General features: G+C 38.5%; 1 protein-coding gene across 1 annotated transcript; it reads right to left on the minus strand.

Annotated features, from left to right (window-relative positions):
- Positions 1-12,559: 12,559 nt before the first annotated feature.
- On the minus strand, positions 12,560-18,374 carry LOC148872169 (wall-associated receptor kinase-like 2). Its single transcript, XM_088970094.1, has 4 exons — positions 18,245-18,374; positions 13,869-13,880; positions 13,484-13,720; positions 12,560-13,281 (listed from the first exon to the last, which is right to left on the minus strand). The coding sequence occupies exons 1-4, from the start codon at positions 18,372-18,374 to the stop codon at positions 12,560-12,562; spliced, it is 1,101 nt and encodes a 366-aa protein (XP_088826220.1).
- Between the last annotated feature and the right edge of the window lie 4,071 nt (positions 18,375-22,445).

Raw genomic sequence — 22,445 nt, forward strand, 5'->3', positions numbered from 1 at the left:
TCCAAGGCTTAGGTGCTGGCGCTTCTCCTAGACTTTGATGTTGGCCAGCTAGGGCAGCCTTCAAGCCAACAAGCGGCCAAGGTGACAGGGCCAGCCGAGGGCTAGGAAGGTGATGAACAACCTACTCAACAAGAGGTGGCCGATGACGAGTGTGTTGATGTCGAAGTTCAATGAAGGCATTTATGTAGGGCTGAGGCTTCCACTAGACATCCTTTTGCATCTTTTTTGTCATTCCTTTTGTAAGGGAATCAACCTCCTCGATTAGAGGCCTCTTTTTGAAAAGAGTGGAATGGTCATTGAACATACTTTGAGTTTTTGTCAAATTTGTGCCTTTTCTTTCTTTTTATGCAAGGGGTCAATGCCTCCCCAAAAGAGGCATAATTTGCAAAAAAAAAAAAAAAAAAAACTCATAACTCCTGGCTTAGCTACTCATGAAGGCATTCCTCCATAAGGTTGTCAAGCCAAGGCCAACTCTCATCGCCGAGGTTTCGGTACCCACTTCCTTCGCGAGAAATAAGGGAGGTGGTTGCCTTAGCCTGCCTGGTGTATTCTTCTTTAAGGGTTTAGAGTTTGGACTCATGTGTGGCGGAGGCCCAACGAATGGTGCTCAGCCGAGGTCGTAGAGTGACTTTGCCTTAGTAAGGTAGCATTGTTCATTTAGTGTGTTTGTGCATCGTGTTTTGTGTTAAGTGGAGGGTCGATGTCAGTTCTTTGGCTTACACAAAGACTCGCTCCTTTGGGGGGTCTTTGAGGCTGAGGCTGTTGTCAAAGCCTGCTCATTAACTTTAGTCGAGGTCCCGCAAGCTTTGGCCTTAGCTAAAGAAGGTGACTAGGCATGTGACCCTCTAAGAGTCGTGTTCCTAGGGCTGACATCTAGTCTAAGCGTATAACCTTGGCTAAGGTTGTGTGCTATGGCCGAGGGGTCCTGGTGATTGGAAGAGACAAGAACGTTAACACTAAAGTGACTCAAGCCAAGGTGAGAGGAACTTGCATACTTTATTCACAAAGTTTCCACTAGTCATATTTACATTATTGACAATACATTTAGTCCTTAGCGTTCTAAGTGCGAAGTACTAGTCTTCCACTCGAGTGCAGAGTGTAGGCGAACCAAGGCTTCTCATCTCCTTTGGTGGCCTGGCTGAAGGCTTGGATGAAGGTGCCTTCGACCAAGGAGTTTGTTGACATTGGTGCTTTCATGGTGGGCTCGACCTGGCTCATGTTGTCTTCTTAGGCTCGACCTTGACTTGTCGGTTCATCCCTAAGGTCGATCCCCTCCTAGCGGTAAGGCTCCTCAATTCTTGCCTTTGAGCGTTGTAGCATAGCACTATCTAGCCACTTGTTGGTCCCCCTGACTACTCCCACGCCATGCTCAGTAGGGAACTTCATGGCTAGGTGATAGGATGAGACGACCGCTTCTCTATTATGGCATTATATGGGGAGCCTATCTTCACGACCAAGAGCTTGGTCATTCGGGTGACCTGTCGAGGCTCGGTCCTTATTGTAACTAGCAGGGTTATCTTCCCCTTGGGTTTGATGACTTCTCTGGAGAACTTGACTAGCGGCGTGTCCATATGCTGCAACCGATCTGGCATCATGTGCATCTTCTCATACATGTTGTAGAACAAGATATCATCCAAGGAGCTGCTATCTAAGAGGACTTTCCTCACCACATAGTTGGCGATGGTGATAGATACTACCAACACGTCGTCGTGGGGCAGTGAGATCCCTTGTAGGTCATTGTCGGTGAAGGAGATGGCATCTTTCGGCCTCAATCTTTTAGGCTCCAGGCTTTGGATGTTAAGTTGTCGAGCATATGACTTTTGGGCCGAGGTCAATGCTCTGCCTTAGTCTGATCCCCTAGCGATGACATCAATAACTCCAGCCAAGGGGTGATGGGCCTGGGGCCCAGCCCGCTGCTAGCGTTGCGAGGACGAGGTGTTGGCATCGTCTTTGACATACTCTTTTAGGTGCCTACGACAGATGAGGGACTCGATCTCATCATGGATTTCATAGCAGTCCTCAGTATTGTAGCCAATGCCAAGTGGTACTTGCAGTACTTCTTGGGGTTGCTTCTTTTGGGATTACTTTTAATCTTGGCTGGCCACTTCATGTACTCCTCATTCCCAACTTGCATTAGTATATGTGTTTACTGGCCACTTCACTACCTTTGTTGGCACGGTCGTGGTCGTGGCCTCCCTTGTCTTTCCTTTTCTTGTACATGGCTCCTCGATTAGACTTGGCCTCTAGTTTTAGAGGCGCTCACTGGCCTTGGCCTTTGTGGCGGCCATGTACTTTTGTGCTTTTTTTAAGAACCTGGCCTTGTTTTTGGACGGAGTCTTGGAAATGGACCATTTGAGGGGTCTGAGTATCTAAGTATTATGTTTGATAAATTAAGAATACATGATGTTATGGTAATATCTATGGAATCGTTTGTAAATTTTCTTTTCTTATCATCTTAGTGTTTTTAAACAAAAAGCCCAGAGGAAACTCTGAGAGACTTGATCATTTAAAGGGTTTTCTTTCCATTTGCATAGATAACGGCATTTATAAAGCAAAATATTTTTTTTCTTGATAAATAATTGGAAAAGTCTTTGTTTTTAAGATCTGGTCATACAATGAAGGGAAGAAGAAGAGAAGAGAAAGGGAAGAGAGGAGAAGAGAAAGAATGTTTCTTTTTTTGAGTGCTAAAATCTGAGAGAGAGAGAGTATTTCCACCAGCAATACTGGTCCAATGACCACTATCCAATGATCTGTAATTGTCCCATTATTAATTGATGACGCATAGATTCACGCATAGACCAATACTAATCTACTTGTAGTTTGTGTTGCTACAATTCATTTTCCTCTATTTATACTACAAAGACAAAAATACAAATAGCTCAAACTGAATTGACCAACTACTCAACTCAAACTGAATTACCGTGAGCTGACTTTGAGAAATTAGCAAACCAAACACAAATAGCTCCCTTTCAAAATAAAAAACTGAAATAAAATTTGTGCATAATTTGCTTACGGAAAGATTGAGTCGAACCAGTCATCATTCTTGATAAAACTGTGGGTAGCAAATCAGGCAATCATCCTTAATTTGTTGGCCCAAGGTGAAATTGGTATCTACTGTGTCAACCTTCTGTCAACATCATCTTACATCGCACACCTTAATTTGACATTGGAACCCACCATCAAGTCGGCCCGAGATGGAATTTGTAAGTGACGAATTGGGATCTGTTACAGTCACATCCCACGATTGCCACGATGTAACGGCAATCTTTAAATTTAAAAATGTTCAATCATCAATTGATGATGTATGCAATTTTTGTCAACTAATTAACAGCGACATAATATTATAAGGGGTGTACTTGTAACTTGTAATAGTATCAAAACCTTCAGCGGAACTAATCCGATCACAGTCCAAGATCAATTTGGACAGATTGGACAGACCAACAAGATATATTGGATTGGACTAATCCGATCCAAAATATTTATTAAAGATTAGATTGGACTTTGTCATTCATAACAAATTTATATTGGATTGGGTTGGATTAAGCCAATATTTGGTGCATTTATAATTTGCTATAAGATAAGAATATATGTGTCAATGAACCGGGTTTGCATTGAAACCAATCTAAATCAAAATGAATTTGAACAGATTGAATGATCTAAATATTGAATTGGACCAATCTAAATTGGTCCAAAACAGTCATTGGATTGGATTGGACCTAATCCATTTATAATGGATTCACATTGGACTGGATCGGATTGGACCAAATCCAGTCGAATTGACACCCCTACCTCTTGCCCTTCCTTTCCCTACCTTAATTTTCCTTAAAACCAAACATAACCTAGGTACCATGCTAACTTGTGAGCCACCTTGAAAACTTAGAAGTCTCCCTTACAATAACGTGGTGAGTGGTGACAGACTATGATGGCACAGATTTTTTCTAAAGCGAGGAAAATATCAATCCGACAATTTTTTTTTTTTAATGTTCGTGAACTGTAATCCCATGGGCAGAGTGCCTTTGATACCCACCGTTTATAGAGCATTCTCTCCATGTTTAAGGGGGCCAAAGTGGAGTAATAATTGGGCCCCACCGGAAGTCTAAGCCCAACTCAGACCCATGCCAAAATATAAGCCTGGGTCCAGGCTTACATGGGCCAAGGTTGGACTGGGCCTGGTTTCAAGCCTACATCAAAGCGTTAGATCGGATCATGATTCTGGTCCAATTTTAATTCAAAACCCAGTTTTTGTGACTTAGTCAACAATTCATTAATTCAGGTAGTTGAACCATTTACTTGCTTTCGGTGGATCATGAATTACAGATAATAAGAATCAATTAAACATCAATGATTCAGTATCATGAAAATATTACTCTTTTAGCTCAGAATCATTGTGTCATGATGTGAATGGAGGGTCAAATCTACTTTCATCATTTATTATTATTATTATTATTATTTATTGTTGTTATTTTGTATATAAAAGAAAAAATATTATTTTATCCCATATGATTGTTTTTAGTTTTTTCTCCACGCATAAGGGGCATGTGAAATTAGATTCCCAATTCTTATCAATTCAAGTGATAATAAGGCCATTTTACTATTGGGTTTGGTGAGCTGACTATATGACAAACTTTTTTAGAATAATTAATTCCTTTCGATAAAGACAGCTGTTGAACTAACTTGTTAATTAAATGGTTGATGTACTTATTACTACATTTCCACTCTATGGGATTCTTAAAACAGAAAGGTTTATAAATGGTTGTTTATATCAATGAATAATATTTCAGTTGATCATGTGTTAATGTTTATGACATAAACTTTGTTGGGAGAAGGATAAGAAAAACACGATTATTGTGGTGAATAAGAATGTGACTGTTTGAAGACAGGTTCGGTTTTGATTCCTTTCTCTTTCATTTTCTTTGGAAAATTATTAACAAGTTTATTAAATAAAATTATTTATTCAACTTAATTAATGGATAAGTAAATGATTAAACAAGAAAATATTGAAGGATATCCTGGTTATTTGCCCAACTTCAAGTTCAGCCTTTAAAAAACTCATAACCTCCTTCAAAACTTATTCAGTAAAAGACAAATTAATAAGTTTTTCAGTTCTGCCAATTCAACTGTTATCAAATGTCTCCTAGAAATTAACCGTTGACTCGACAGCCAAATATTTAGTTGATACACGCATTGCTCAAGTGCCCAATGCTCCCTCGTGGAAGCAATGGACTCATTGGGCCTAAGACTCAAGCCTAAGGTCAAGCCCAAATTGTTCAACATGGACATAATTAAAACTGAAATTTGATGCTCTTGGGTTGGGCTTCGGTTAGTCAATCAGCCCACACTAAAATTTAATGTGAGCATATGCATGTGTATGATTTATCAAAGCGTAAGTGCATATATGTGTTTGTATATACATATATGTATGCACAAAGGTGGGTTATGCTTGGGTTAGAATAAGATAGGGTTGACCTCGGGCTAGCTTTGGGCTACCAAAAAATAAAGAAGCTTGAACTTTTGGACCAGATCTAGCCTTAAGGACCAAAAATCGAAGCCCAGAATGTGTAAAATTGTGGGTTGGGTTGGTCCCACTTAAGTAACACCCCTAGTGGGGTGGCATATAGCTGGTCTACTTTCTCTTTGCCTCCATCTTTTGGGACTTAGTATGTGTTAGGAACCTAAATGGACCCATATACAAAGTCCCTGTAGCCACTTAATTATTGTTTGTTTTACTTATAATTAACACGTTGAAACTGTCTTTTATGTTAGACAGTGTATGCCCTTAGCTCTAATCAGATTGTTGTATACAAACATTTATTAGTAAATAGATAAAGTACATCGTTATTTTATGTTAAATTTGTATACTTCTATGAATTACTCCTTAAATTGAACACTTAAAAGTCTCATGTTAGTTTAAAATGTTCTTAACCATTGGATAGACTTAGGGAGTTTATCCTAACAAGGCTGACATTAGTGTGTTGCTAAACTAATGGAGTAGCTTGTTTCAACTGCTAGGGTTCGACCCTAAGCATAGCCAGTGGATGTTTAAATGAAACACTAAAATGCAGACCAATTTCCAATTATGCCTTAGACCTTGGAGATAGATGGAAAAACTAAAATGTTATGCTTGACCCCAAACTTGATTATGATACTACACTATGTATTGGACTAAGGTACATTTGATGTACCAATTAGTGAGATCCATCAAGACTCAAATATTTGGGCATGTTGAGATAGTTTGGGAAGTTACTTGAGTGAATGATCATAGTGATAAAATTGACCCCTTTGTCAAAGGGTGTGAATGTTAGAGTTTACACTCTCTTTGATAAAAACCTATACAACCGATAATGGACTTCAACTGTATTTGAAATTTGATTCCAAAAATATATTTATATGCTATATTATTATTTTACGAAAATGGTTTGCAAAATGTTTTAATTATAAGATCCATGCGAGAAAAGAGTGTGACAGTGCATTTTGTAGTCATGGAAGAGGTCATTTCCTATAGGCAGTGTTCTAATGATTATGAGTCGAGGTTAGGTGTAAGAGTAAAAACTCATTACATGTTTGATTACCTAACGGGTTTTATCTTATATTAGTCCATTATCCATGGGTTTTAATAGGGTGGCTGAATCCAATGATCATTTATGTGTAAATATCGGGTCCAAACTAAGCCCAAGTTGATTGGGTCAAGGGTTCACTGCCCTGAGCAATGAATTCAGCCTAACCTCTTCCAAAGGTAAGGTCGAACCCTTATAGAATTATGTGAAACCTTTGTGGGTTCCATGCCAAATAATACTTAAGCCCAAAGCGTTCATGCAACACCTTGGGACGTGAACCATTAGAGAAAATCACCCTAAGGTCCATTACTAATATGATTAGTTAAGTTGTCATGTGACTTATGCTGAAAATGGACATGGAACACCTATCATCTTAAGAAGATATTGCTTATCAACTAAAAATAAACTCTTGATCTAAATTTGATTTTGGATCCCCATTCTCTTGGTCTTTCATCTTCTCCCTTGTCTCCTAGAAACCTTAATTAGACCTAGCTTTGATAAGGACCAATTTTCATCAGTCCTCTATTGTGTTTTTGCAAGAAAAACATTAGAGCATATCAGATTCACATACCCACTTTGATCCAAACAAGTTAGAGACTAGTTTTTGCTAAAGCGATGTTGCTGAATCAGCTTCACACACACATTGTGTCATTTTCAGTTCGAGGCTGATTTTGTGACTGATATTGGGCATTAACTACCACTCTAGGAGCTGCACATTGTGGTATTCATACCAGGAATGGTCAATTTTAGTTTGAGTTTCAAATATGGTTTGGTTCAGTGCAAGATCAATCCTGAAATTTCAAATTTTAAAATCAATGGGAAAATCAATTCTCGGGTTGGTTAGAAAATTTTTAAAAATTTGTCCAACCACCAAACTTGGTTCAGCCATGGCAAACCTGATTTCTAACCCTTCCAACATTTTGTTCGTTTAATTTCATTATTTCTTCTTTTCTGTTTTTATTTAACTTATTGTTGTTTTGTGCACCCATTATTATTAAAATGTTGAATTGCTCTATAGACTAAATTAAGCCACAAAGGACAAAATTTGATGGCTTTGGGTGGGATGGCAGGTTGGGTCTAGAGTTGGCACCACTAGCCTCTACAAGAGAATAAGATCATATCACATAATGATAGTTGTGTGATATTACTACTACTACATATTAAGATATTCCCAACTATCACATACTGATTTTAAGCTACATCAATGGAATTTGAGATGGAAATGATGTTGGTTGCATCAAATTCCTCAAGTAGATGGATTTCATGGCTTAGCTCCAAGGAATGGTGCTTTTCTTAACTTAGAAACTTGAGGGATTAAGGGTATCAATTCCACAAAAATTTTGGAATTGATCTCCTAGAAGGGATGTGGTTTCAATTCCACAAGATTCAAGTAAGTAGAACCCTAAGCCAAAAAGTAAACATAGGATTGAAAATCATAGCCAAATACCTAGTAGTCTTTGCCAAAAGTGAACATGTTGTTGCTTGTGCATATTTGTGAACAAGCAGTCATTGGAAGGAAATTTAGGACTAGATCTATTCCAAGTTCTTAAGTACGAGTAGTCTTATATCCAGCTCATTCGTAGAACTATATTGTGTATAGCTTTTTTTTTGGTGTGTTGTGTTTGTGATATGTTGGTGATTCACTATGTTGTTAAACTTTCCATGGGTTGAATTGTGGATTCCACTATGGAAATTCTAACACTGAATTGGCCATGGGAATGCAAATCCATTCCTGTGGTATAGTGGACCTAGAAACCTAGTGGTGAACTGGTGATATCCATAACCCTATTTAAGTTTATATATAAGTAATTGGACTGATTCTATTTCACATAGGTCAATGCTTTATAATGGAACATTTGTTAGTGAATGATGAAAGGTAATATCTACCTAAGACTCTGAACATTGTCCATTCATGTAGTTAAAAAAAAAAGAAAATGTTAATTGGAATGATAAATAAACCCTCCTTCTATCGAGGGCTCAAAATTTAATGGTTTGGGCTAGGGATCTACCGAAATTAAGGTTCCCTTCTTGAAAACATGAATTTGTATATGGATGCTATTGCAAATAGAACTTTAATTATAGTTAACCTTGTAACTAGGGAATATATATAAAACAAGTCTATATTTTTCTTTTGTCTACAATATTTGATAATTAATTTAGTCTTGAATTTATCTTTTGTACTATCTTACTTTAATTTCTTCTTAAATATTCATTTACAATCTAGTATCATAATTCCAAGTGTGATTATTAATCAAAGAATTTATTTCACTTTTATCACTAAAAAAAATGCAGAATTTGCGACGTTTGTTTTACGACGCTTAAATAAAACGTTGCTGAAGAACACTTTTTCGTGACGTGAATAGTAATTGTGGCAAAAAAACATTTATTGCAACGGTTAACAATAACTGTTGCTAAATGACGTTTCTTGCATCATTTCATTTACGTTTTGACGACGTTTACAACAAACCTCACTAAAGTCTTTCCCACAAAAAGCGTAACTTTTAATGACAATTATGTTAAACGCTGTCTACTATCTCTAAAATTATTACCGTTATTATTATTTTTTTAATTTTTATTTAATTTTAAAACTTTTATCAATTAGTTATGAAATGAATTAATTGTAAAGTTAAGTTTTAGTTAATTTAAAAATAATTATACTTTATAAAATATTTATATTGATGAATATTTTAAATGATTAAATATTTAAAATGTTTTTATTAACTAAAACTTTTAATTATTATTAGTTAACTAATTAATTAACCTTGAAGGACTACTATTGTAGTTAGGATGCCATTATAGGCCTAGTTCGGTCTGGGTTTGCCTGAAGGCTTATCGGACTATTTCCAATGTTTTCATGTAACTTGACTCAAACCAACTCAATAACATGCATTTTTTAACCTTACCCAACTCAATATGGCTCAACCTAATTTTGACCCGATCCAATCCACAACCTTTTAATTTTATTTTCTAACATATTTTGAAAACCTAAAAATCATTAATTTAGTCCAAACCCTAAATATTCAAAATGAGTATATTGTGAGAAAGCTGAAAGTCTGAGAGTTAGATTGCTGCAAGAACAAAATTGCGCATGTCCCTTCTAATGTTGGAGGTAAGGCCTTTATATAGGCATTGTTTGGCGTGGGCATCACGCAATGCGTTCGGGTTTTCGGGAAGACGTGCCTAACTGCTCCGAAGTCCTCGGAGGTAGTTGTGCACGTAGGCCAATCTTTGCGACTTACTCGGTTTCCTCCAAAACATTCGGTGTAAGAGTTGACTTTCGAGAGACTCGGGAGTGGTGGGATGCATGCAAAAATTGTCGGCGAGCACATCTCGCAGGTCGCCACTTGGACCTCAATCAGGTCAACAAGCCCTCGAGGTTTCTGGGGTCACCTAGGTTTCCAGGTCACCAGGTCGCCAGGTCGGCAACAGAGGTAGGTCGTCAAGTCGCTAGGTCACCAAGTCGCCAGTTGGGACTCCATCATTTTGCCTAAGGCAAGTTGTCACCTAGGTGGTTCTGGGGTGTCACCCAATTGTTCCGAAATGCCATGTGTCATGATGTCAGTGGAGGGCCAAATCTGCCTTCATCAAATACATTTAAAAACCATGCTCTCCCACCTTCCCCTTGTACACATGTACCTGTTAGCCCCATTGCAAGAACAAGAATAAAAGAAAAGCTCTCTAGAAGAAATGGTATATTGTACCTCTGAGGCTGGGTAATCTTGATCACATTGATCTCCATTGCGTGCTCATCTGCAAATAAGCAATGGTCCAAAAATCCTCTGAAGCTGTATGAGAAGTAGAAGAATGTCATGCTTACATATATAACCTGTTTGGGTTGAGATTTTAAGGTTGTGTTTGGTTTGAAGGAAAAAATAGGGAAAGGAAGGGAAAGATAGGGAAACCTTTGCAAACCTTGTATAAGTTTTCCTACTTTTCTCTTCCTTTCCTTGCCTTTTCCTTCAAACCAAACATAGCCTAAAGGAATCACTCTGTAGAAGAAGTCACATTGAAATGAACTCTGTATCTTGAATCTAAAATCTTTGATCTTAAAGGGGATAACTCTTTGTGATGCTTCACTTCTGATGCCTGTTCTGGGAGGGCAGATTATCTTCTTTTTCAATGGCATCTCTAAAGGCAATTGCGGTGTTGCCTAGGGTTGGAAGGGAATTTCTAGATTTGGAAGGCAGATTTTTTCTGATACTTTGGTCGGCCTATTGTGGATGATGCCACTAAAGACGAAGTTTGGGCCCTCTTAGTGGCTCAAGAATTGCTAAAAGAATGAGATGTACTTCAATCTTTGTTCTTGGAGATTCATCAAATGCCGTCAGATGGGCATGGAAAGTAGGATCCTGTCCTTAGAGACTTGCTACTTTTCTGAATGATATTAGAAATATTAGATATCTAGAACTCCTCTTTTGTTCTTTGAGATGGATCGATCATCAGGGAATAGAACACTATGGCTGATAATTTAGTTAGGAGGGAAGTGGGAAGAATTTGTCCTGTAATTTCTATCACTCCATTATTTTTGAGGATGAATATTTTACATCTTTAAATACTTTGTGTACATCAAATCTTGTACACCTTCCGTTATCTTTCAATAGATATGTTATTTTCTTAAAATAACATATATTATTTCAAAAGTTTGGACATTGTAAATTTGGTGCCTCACTGGTTGAGTTCCACTCCATGAATTCCATTGTATAGCCTAGTCACCAAGATTGTTTACCCAGAAATGGCCATTTGGTAGTGTTGATGAGTACTCCTTGGGTCAGTCTCTTTATGCTTAGTAAAATAAACTTTCATCTGTATTTGTTTCTTTTGTAATACATAGTGCTGAGCATGCAACAGAGTGCAGCACAATTCTTCCATACTTGTTTATATTTTGGATTATTGATGAGTTGTTGATGCCGATAACAAACTTCTTTAGGATACTTGGACTATTGCAGAATGATTCAGATGGTCAAACTGTCTACAACATCCTTTTACAGAATGCAAAAACAATTGACTTAATATCTAGTCTGTTGACTAGATATAGGTGAAGTCCACCAAGTGTTGCACCGGGATGTGGTCCTCTTGATATGAACAATTTCTTTAAGAAATGATTATTTTGTTGGTGTTTGATTGCAAATGGAGATGGAAACTATTTTGTTTATTTTCTGAGAAATTAGAGAAATAATTTATTCCTTATTGAGTATTATTTTCTGATGAAAACATTTTGTTTCCCTTCATTATTTTAGTTGCAACCAAAATATTTTCTAGGAATAACATTTTGTGAGGAGAACATTTAATTTGAACTGGATTGGGTTCAATCCAGTCCATTTGCATTTCAATTAGACTGGACTGGATCCGGTTTGAATGGGTTTGGCCGGATTTGGTCCAGTCCATTTGTAAATGGACCAATATTGGCAGCCCTACTCAGAAGCATAGCCTCTTAAAACGAAAGAGGTTGTTCGTGAAGAGACAAATGGGAATGGGTCCAGTGGGATCACATGAGAGCTGAGACTTCTGACCTAGAGAACTGGCACAAAAGAACAGCCAATGAAAAGAAAAATAAACAAAGGAAGACGACAATAAAAGCTTGAGGTGACTAAAAGAAGAACTACATAAAAATAGAAATGAAAGAAAAAGTAACCCTGAGGTAGCCATCGATCTCCTTGTGAAAGGGTACTGGTAAATGATTTAAATATGGACCAGTGCGATATATAACCATAAAGCAGCAGGCATTATAAATCAATAAGGATATATGAGCAAGAACGACTACATAATCCATTTACATACAATACAGAAGCATAACACGGCAACATAACAATTAAAAATGAACTACTTTCAAATATTCATATATCCGGATGCAAAAAAGGGTCAAAAGTAGTAATGATCTTTGGAAAGTTTCAAGGTCTTTTTATTCATTTTCTGACCTGTTTGTGACATCGGAGCTGTTATTTTATGGTCCACACAATCTATCTAGGAAACCCTCAACACCAATCCTATTTATATCAATATCTTATTTAAGATGAACGAGAGGCTGGATTAGGCAATAGTGGTTGTTCATCTACTTGCAATGTAACATAGCTCTCCAAATTTTTACCTCCAGTTGATGTTGAACCTGTATCCCATAAACCTATTGGTTCATCTGTTACGAATTCCTCTTGAATGGTCTTTTGAATGGAAGATCTTTTGTATCTCTTCAATCCCTCAAGTTCCAATGCAACTTCTTTCATTGTTGGCCTTTCCTTCCCATTTAACCTCAAATATCTTGTTGCAAGGTTACCAACCTCTTGTAGCTCCTCTTTCCTACCCTCTTTTATGACTTCAGCATCAAGAATCTCAAAAAACCGGTTCTTATTTATTGAAGAAACAAAATATATGATTAAGCTTCTTTCCTCTACTGGTCTAGTAGATGAAACTGGTTTCTCCCCTGTTAAGAGCTCCACTAGAACAACACCAAAACTATAAACATCACTTTTCTCGGTGAACTGGCTTGATTGAAAATACTCAGGGTCTAGGTATCCTAAAGTCCCTTGCACCAATGTAGTTATGTGGGTTTTATCAATTGCAATTGACCTTGAAATCCCAAAATCTGATATTTTAGCTCTACGTTTATCATCCAAGAGAATGTTTGAAGATTTTATGTCTCTATGATAGATTGGCATGGAAGCTGCTAAGTAAGCAATTGCTCCTGCAGCTTCTGTAGCAATTCTTAAGCGGTCATCCCATGACAATGGAAAATCTTCATTTTCATGATGATATTATGGTGAAGTGTTCCACCAGAGATGAACTCATAAATTAATAGAGGAATTTCTGTCTCTAAACAACAGCCCAATAGTTTAACCACATTACTATGATTGATTTGGGAAAGTATGACAACCTCATTAATGAATGGTTCAAGTTGATTTTCCTTCCATCTGATAACATGCCTTCATAAACTGTACCTTGTCCCCCTTGACCAAGAATTCTATTCTCATTATATTGATCAGTAGCCTTTGCTAACTCTTCTGCAGTAAAAACTTTTATTTTCTCCACAATACTTTCTTTTGATGAGACTTGTTGTAATAACAAACCACCATTTCTTTTGAAGAATTTTTCTTTGCGCATTTTGATTTGTCTTTTCTTCCAAATTTGATACAACCAATAACTAGCAAAAAGCAACACCATACCTAAAGCTATACCTGCATAGTAACAAAACTTTAGTCTGAGTTAAAACAGAAAAATAAAAATAAATGCAAATGATAAATAGTAAATAAATAAAAGCTATATATTTAATCTTTTTAACTTTCTAATGATACAACCAATAACTAGCAAAAAGTAACACCATACCTAAAGCTATACCTGCATAGTAATGGAACTTTAGTCTGAGTAAAAACAGAAAAATAAAAATAAATGCAAATGGTAAATACTAAATAAATAAAAAGCTACATAAGTTTTGATTTTTTAAATCTTGCATTTTGTATTAATTTGTATGTATTTATTCTGTACATAATTGTATTTGTACTCTTTCCAAACTAAGACTTGATAATAAATCAAATCTAATTTTATTCTCTAAATGAAAAATTCATTAAATTAAAACATTATATGGGTGTGGATATAGGTCCTTTTTTTTCAAATAAAGTAAATTATTTATTTACATATTAAACCAAATTTAATTATTTAGAAGGGAGAATGAAACTTATCATTTGAGGTTTGTGGACCACCTCAAGATTTCCACCAGAGTCATTCCAGCTGTTCTTGTGATGGGTTGGTGGGGGAGCATTGAAGAGTTCAGAGATGGAACAAGAGCCTGTACAACCAGCACTTTGACTTTGAAGTTCATCCTACTAGGTTGGTCATTTGATGGGTTTTGTAGCCTCTTTCTTGGCTGAGAAATATTTGATTGTGGTTAGTCAATTTGGTGATAACTTCAACAAGTTTCAAGTTTGAGAACTTATACTGTCATTACCTGAGCTTGCATCCCTTTCATGGTGTTAGAATCTGATCGCCACCACAGCAAACCCAAGATAGTTGCAGTAGCAAGAACTTGAGTAATTCTCAACCAACTCAAATAATCATGGTGCCTTTCTTGGCTGAGAAATATTTGATTGTGGTTAGTCAATTTGGTGAGAACTTCAACAAGTTTCAAGTTTGAGAACTTATATTGTCAAGTGGCTGAGCACTTTGACTTTTTATAGTTTTATTTTTTATGCCTAGGGGTTAATTTCAGTTAGGGTGGGGCCTGGCCCAATTTTTTTCTTTGTTTTAGCCAAACTTCTGTGTTTTTGGTGATTAGAAGAGCAATATCAAGTGCACCATACTAGTTTCTTTCTAGAACTTGTCTGTTGCTTGCATCATGAAATGTTCTGATGAGCAAATAAGTTCTTGTGACATAGCTTTTGTGGAGGAGATCAAATAAGTTCTGCATATAATTGATGTAGGCCCAACTAAAGCCCCCAAGCCTAGATGGGCTCCCAGCTATATTCTTCTAAAGTAGTTGGGATATTCTTATTCCTGAACTTAAGGCATTTTCATTGACCCTATAAATATTATATCCATCAACGCCATTAAACGAGGTCAATAGATGGGAGACACACTCGAAAAATGCAAAACTTTTTAATTGATGCATGGTTTTGGGTTTTCTAGTAATTTTATATCTAAGCCCTATATGTATAATTTTTGCTGTAATCTTGTTATGTTTGGAGGAGCAAGGATTGGGGCTGCAAGTTAGGTCGGGTTGGATTCGGAGTTATTAAGTATTCAATGCGCCCAAATCCTAACTCCGGTCTGATGTGGTTGAAATTCTTCAAATCAGGCAATCTGATTTGCAGCCCTAACAAACACCACACTCAAAGCGTTTTATTGTCTAATAATCAATCATAAGTATTTTATTTGGGTCTTTGACATCCACTATATATCCAAGCGGTCCAGTCTTTAAGTATTCAGTTTTTAAGTATTCATTTAAATGATTAAATTAAGTTTAATTTGTAATTAAGGCTGTGTTTGGTTGCAGTGAAAATTTATTTGTATTAGTATAAATACATGAGAGTGTAAATATAAAAAATGTAAATTCTTGTTTAATTTTGTTTTGGGTTTTACTTCATTCTGCTTCATCTCTTAATTTACTTCATTTGTACTGCAATCAAACAAAATAGGCTAAAATTTAAAACAAAAATAAGCCAGAATTTACACTCAAATCATATGCACTACCATGGTTTTGTATCAGTGCAAATTTATTTGTATTGTAATCAAATACAGCCTAAATAATTTACTTCATTTGAAATTTGAAATTTGAATGAATAAAGCCTATAAGCACACTAATAAAATGCTTTAATTCACTGGATTTTTCATTTAAAAAGAAATAAAATTTGACTTAATTTTATGCTAAGCAGGTTATGTTTGTTTACTGCAAAACCACTCGTATTCGCTATAAAATTTACACGTTGGGGCTGTATCATATCTTTCCATTTCCTTAGTAATACTTCCAGTTTTAGTTAAATTCCAGCTTCTAGCTTCACTTTTTTCGCATTCTCAGTCTTGATATATTTGTGCTGGTTAAATGAATTTACATCACAAAGGAACATAACGTTTTTAACAAATCAAATCTCATTTTATTTTTTTATTTTTTGGAAATGAAAAATCTAGCAAATTAAAACATTATATGGGTGCGGATACAGGTCGTATTTTCTCAAATAAAGTAAATTATTTATTTACAAATTAAATCTAATTTAATCATTTAAATAAGATAGAAAACTGAACCTGAATACTTGAAGACACGATTTTCAAACGGTCATTGACCTGTGTGATGGAAGAGCATCCAGGCAACTGGTTCCGTTTTACTCCTATCTGATCTTTTGCCAAAAGCTGTTGATTTGTCAATGACCAACTGATTCAAGCGATTAATCATTGACCTGTCTGGTCCAAACAATGGTTTTGACCATTTTTATTTTAATTATTTATTTAAATCGCAACTAACATCATTCATTCAAATCAAACAGTTGAACCACTGATCAAAAAATTAATGATCAAAGTGGTTCCGACTCTAGATCAATTTTTAAAACATTACTTTAGACTACACTGCTTGAATAATGGATCTCCAATACCCTATCAAAATACCTACAGTTGATTACACACAATATAATGCTTAAGGGGGCATTCTTTTTTTCAGATTTATGTGGGGACCAGGAAAAACATACCCATTTCTTAGGTGGATAAATAACTTTTTCACCTAGCGAAAAGTTACCAACACTTGAATGGGACAAAAATACCCCTTTTAATAATTGAAATTTCTGACTAAAATGATCATTGCCTTACAATGAAACCTAAATGTCATTCTCTATATGGCTGAGATTACTTTTCAACTACGACCCATTAGTATTTGTTCCCATTTAATAAAATCCCAATCCAACCCGTTGCAGCTTCTTCACAGCATCGCCACGCCACTTGTAGAAGTCCACATGGTTGTACTGCATATAAATAGCTTGTTTTGCTTGTCATTTATCCCGTGTACTGCTTGTCCAATACCACTTTGAGATATAAACAAAATGTAACTTTAATGCAAAATATTAAAATTTTGCATTTTTCGAGGGTCTTTTCCTATCTATTGACCTCGGCTTATGGATTTTCTTTTATAATAATTAAAGTACCTCGACTGGGGGACGTAAGCCTTGTTTTCTATTTTTTATTAAGGATAAGATATGATTTATTAAAACCTTGTTCTCTATTGGTCAGAAGGTCACTTTGACCCATTGCAAGGAGAGTCCTTAATTAACATTGATAAATAGTGAATTAGTGATGTGGGGTGATTCAACCCAGCCAATTTAACGTTAGGAGGCCTAGCCCATGAACACCAGATTAGGGAATGAGATCTACTAAAGCAAGGGTTATCTTGCTCTCATCGTACGGAGCCAACTGTGATGGGTTCACATGACCCTACCTAAGCTGTTGCAAGCCCTTGTACGATTCTCATCTCAGGCGTTCATCACCACCTACTTCCAGGTAGTTCAAGTATAAATAGGGGTACCCCTCTCCAGGTAAGGGGTGACAAAAAAACTCAAGACCAATAGTTATTGTCATAAAGGTACTATTGCAATAGCTGCTGCGGTGACTTTATTCTAGAACTACCTACCAGGATTCTTTCCCGGTACTCTTCCTTCGTATCCAGAACTAACTCGACCATCGGAGACTCTGCCTCGGGTTCCCACCCGGGGCATCTGATGAGTTTCTGCCTTGCAGCACTTCAGCCACCTACCCTCAGCTTCTACCATACTCAGAGTCCACCCCGCCTCGACCTATACACCTTGGCCTCAACAGCAACCTCTCCAAATCTTCAAAGCATTCGGTCCCATCTCAGGGACCCGCTTAACAGCGCTGGACCTCCCACTGGGGGCAGAAGATATGGTCAGACCATTGGGCGAGCTCCCCCATTGACATGGGAGCAGAGAACGACCCAATCCGCTCCATGTGGGACCCCCTCGAGGCATCACTAGTAGAGCTCCTGGTGTGGGCCACCTTCTACTATGGTGACCCCCCACGGCCCCCTCGCCCAATCTCTTCTTACCTGCCTCGACCTCGTCGATAGGTCCTCTCGGCACCTCGGCCGGTTGCTACAACGCCTTCTCGTCGCACCCCGACTAGCCCTCCTCGACAGGCCCCTTTCCCTTTGCGAGGATGTGTAGAGTGGCTCCCTTCGGGGGAGTTGTCGAAGAGGTCCATTTGGCAGGGACCTGTGCCTTCGTCTCCTTGGCAGGGACCTGGTGGGAAGACCCCCCCCTTTGCAGGGGTCGAGACCTTCTCGGCCTTCTCCTTCTGCCCATCAGAAGGCCTCTGAGGTGTCTTGGCCCATCCCTTCTGCATGGCATGAGCACGTTCCAAAACAGCCTACGGGCATCCATAGGCACCACTACAAACAAAGTAAAGCCATTAGTAAGGCAGCAAAAAAAAAAAAAAAAAAAGAAGAGAGAGAGAAGAGGAGAAGAGAGAAGAAAAAGGACATGTTAAATGACTGCAGGGTCTCTTCTACCGAGGGGGAGACCTCCTCCTCTACCAAGGGCTGGGCTCGGACTATCCCCAGGTCGAGCAACTGCGCAAGGTCATCGTTCTCCTCACTCGTGAGCACGGGGACACTCTTCTCCACAGCCTGGCTAGCTTCTCCCCACCTCGGCTTGAAGGACCAACCCTCGGGGCATGATAGAAAGAAGAATTTTTCCTTCTAGTTATGCACGGAAGAAGGGTTGTCTATCGGCTTGGTCTTACGGGGTTGGAGGTAGTACATGTCGTCCTCGGAGGAATGCCTCCTTGGCACAAACAACGCTCAGAAGAGCCTTAAAGTCAGCTCCACCCCCAGGAATCGAGCCACCACTAGCATGGCCACTATGGTCTTAACGGCGTTGGGCACAAGTTGGCTGAGAGTAATCCCATACATCCTCAACAGTTTGGGAATCAACGGATGAAGGGGAAACTGGAGAGTTCTCGAAACCCAAGCGGAGGACATCAGTCTTAGCTATTACTTGGGCAGCCCTCATCCCAGGAAAATGGTCAAGGATTCCCTCCCCATTGGTTGGGCAGGCCCCTTCGACCTCCCTCGGTGTCACAGAAGCGGCACTCTCACAGGGAGGGTCCTCGCCTCGATGGCTGCTTTCGGCACCCTCAGGGGCTACCCTTCCCCGGAGCACCATGACCTCCTACCGGAGGGGGGCAAGAGTAGAAGAACTCAAGGGGGAAAGGGGAGAAGGGGTACAACAAGAGCTCCCTTCCGACTCATGTGGAAGTTCATAGCACTCAGGTCCAGAATCTGAGAAAGACATTGTTTAAAGTTACTTAAGAAATGTGGAGGAAGAAAGAGTGAGAGTAGAGTGTTGAAGGTTGGAAAGTCAGGAAGCTGAGTTCACTCAAAGGCAAAGGCCCTTAGAGGCAAACGACGGGAATGCTACTCCTAAGGGCCCTATTTGAAGAGGAACGAACAACCCAAAATTCTCAAGATCCAACGGCTAAGAAGCCACCGCCTCCACTACCCAATTATGGCGTGATGCGTGACGCTCAACCTCAGAAGGTGAAACGATGCTCTAGCAATGGCTTGGATTGTCCTTGATCCAACGGACGTGGAATGCCTCCGCACCTACAACCCAGCTACGCGACATCCCTAAACCCTCACTCTCGGAAGCGAATTTTCCTCTTCGGCTTCGGGAGTGGGGGGCAAGTGATGTGGGGTGATCCGCTAGGAGGTCCAGGCCACGAGCGCCAAATCAGGGAACATGATCCGCTACAGCAGGGGTTATCCTACCCTCATTGTATAGAGCCAACCGCGATGGGTTCACATGACCCTACCTAAGCTACTGCAGGCCCTCGTACGGCTCCCATCTCAAGCGTTCATCTCCAACTACCTCCAGGCAGCTCAAGTATAAATAGGGGTACCCCGCTCCAGGTAAGGGGTGACAAAAAAACTCAAGACCAACAGCTATTGTCATAAAAGGGCTATTGCAATAGCTGCTGTGGTGACTTTATTCTGGAACTACCTACCAGGATCCTTTCTTGGTACTCTTCCTTCGTACCCAGTACTAACTTGACCGTAAGACTCTACCTCGGATTCTCACCCGGGGCCTCTAACAAGTTTTTGCCTTGCAGCACTTCGGCCACATATCCTCGGCTTCTACCATACTCGGAGTCCACCTTGCCGGAATAAGTGGACATAGGTTCTCGTGAGCCTTGACAACCCATCCATGTAATTAAGAACCCCATACAGTAATGGTGGGTAGTATCTATACACACGCAATCAATTAACATACAATTGAATATTTTTTTATATTTATTATTCTTTATTGTTGTTATTTTGTATATAAAAGAAAAAGTTTATTTTACCCCAAATGGTTGCTTTTTCTTTTTTTCCCCACGCATAAGGGGCACGTGAAATTGGATTCGAACTCTTATCAAGTCAGCTGATAAGGCCATTTTACTATTGGGTTCAGTGAGCTGATGAGTATATGACAAACTTTTTTTCGAATAGTTAATTCCTTTCAATAAAGACAACTGTTGAACTAACTTGTTAAATGGGGTAAAACTTGTTACTACACTTCCACTAGAAAAACTTGTTAAAGCAGAAACGTTTATTATCAAAGTAGTTGTTTATATCAATGAATAATCTTTCAATTGATCATGTGCTAATGTTTAATGTTTATGTCTAAAACATTGATGGGAAGAGGAACCGCGATTATCATGGTGAATAATAAGAATGCGATTGTTTGAAAGACACTCGGATTTGATTCCTTTCTCTTTCATTTTATCTGGAAAATCATGAACAAGTTTATTAAATAGAATTATCTATTGAACTTATTTAAGGTATAAGTAAATGATTAAACAAGAAAATATTCAAGGGTGTGGTTATTTGTCCAACTTCAAGTTCAGCCATTAAGGATCCGTTCGCTTGTCGGTAAGTTATTTATCCAGCTAAATGCAGTTATTTGGGTAAATTTTTTCTAGGAAACACTTACCTGGGTAAGTGTACTTACCCATGTTCTTTTATTTCTCATGTAAATAAGGCAATGACCATTTTAGCCATAAAAATCCATTATTAAAAGGGAATTTTTGTCCAATTCAAGTATTGACAACTTTCCCCATAGGTGGGAAAGTTAATTTACCCACCTAAGAAGTGATACCTAAGAAAATAAACTTTCCCTGGTCCCCACATAAATTTGAGAAAAGAACATGGGATTTTTTATCAATGGGAACCAAAATCCCATTGACCAACATTCCCCCCTCTCAAAATCCGAAAAAAGAATGCCCCCTAAGAAACTCATAAGCACCTCCTTCAAAACTTATTCAGTAAAGGACAAATTAATAAGTTTTTCAGTTCCCCCAGGTCAACTGTTATCAAATGTCTCCTATAAACTAACCGTTCAGCTGATTGCTGAATAATGCATTTGACAGACCCATTGCTTCAGTGGCCAATGCTCCCTCATGGAACCAATTGAGCCTTACTAGGTGAAATCCCCTAAATTCATGCTAAGGTGGGGTGTAGGGGTGCAAGTCAAGCAAGTTGGGCTGGTTTTATGCTCAACCTAGGCCTAATCCTAAGAATTGGGCCTAAGGCCCGAGCTTGAGGTCAATCCAAACTGTTCAACCTGGGCCTGACTCAAACTAAAATTTGATGTCCTTGGGTTGGGTTCGAGCCTAGGCTCGGCTCGGGTTGGTCAATCATCCCATACTAAAATTTAATGTGAATGTAAGCATATGTGTATGACTTATCAAAAATCAAATGCATATATGTATGCACATAGGTGGTCATGCTTTGGTTAGAATAAGATAGGATCAAGCTCAAGCTAGGTTTGGGCTACCCAAAAAATAAAAAATGGTTGAACTTTGGGGTTTGGCCCAGCCTAAGGACAAAAAATCCAATCCCAAACTAAGTAAAATTGTGGATTGGATCAATTCAAGCTTGGGTTGGTCCTACTTAAGTTCCACCCCTAGAGGGGTGGCATGTAGTTGGTCTAATGTCTCTTTCCCTCCATTTTTTGGGACTTCGTGTGTGCTCGGGTGTGAACATTGGGAAAATATCTTCACTAGCTCTTCACTCCATGGTTGATGCTATGGAGTCACCACCCATCAGAAAATAGCTAACAAGGAGTGATGGGGCTCCCTGATTTGCTTTTAGTAAAAAATAATCTCAGAATAAATAGTGACTCCATACCACTTTGCTAAGGCAAGGCTCATTTGAGTAAGTTGAGAGGGAGAGAGGGAAGGGGTTAGGCACCCCTCTCTCCTATCAATGTGAATACTGAAATCCCTTCTTTGTAATTAAAATTTTTATTTGATTTTGCTTCTAAAACAAAGAAATACAACAGGTCAGAGAATTGGGAATCGGTATTTTCTAGAAAATTGGAAGGGTGTTATTGAATCCGCATTTTTGGGTAGTCTGAGGTGATTGGTAAGGTT

This window comes from Nelumbo lutea, chromosome 2, assembly GCF_056320005.1.
Source record: "Nelumbo lutea isolate HS-2025 chromosome 2, American lotus-T2T, whole genome shotgun sequence".
Lineage (NCBI taxonomy): Eukaryota > Viridiplantae > Streptophyta > Magnoliopsida > Proteales > Nelumbonaceae > Nelumbo > Nelumbo lutea.

Excerpts from the sequence above, each read along its gene's own strand:
- LOC148872169 (XM_088970094.1), bottom strand. The coding sequence starts at position 18,374 with ATGCAGAAGGGATGGGCCAAGACACCTCAGAGGCCTTCTGATGGGCAG. Across the intron at positions 13,282-13,483 it reads TCTTGGTCAAGGGGGACAAG|ATTTTCCATTGTCATGGGAT; the intron begins GTACAGTTTATG and ends ATGAAAATGAAG.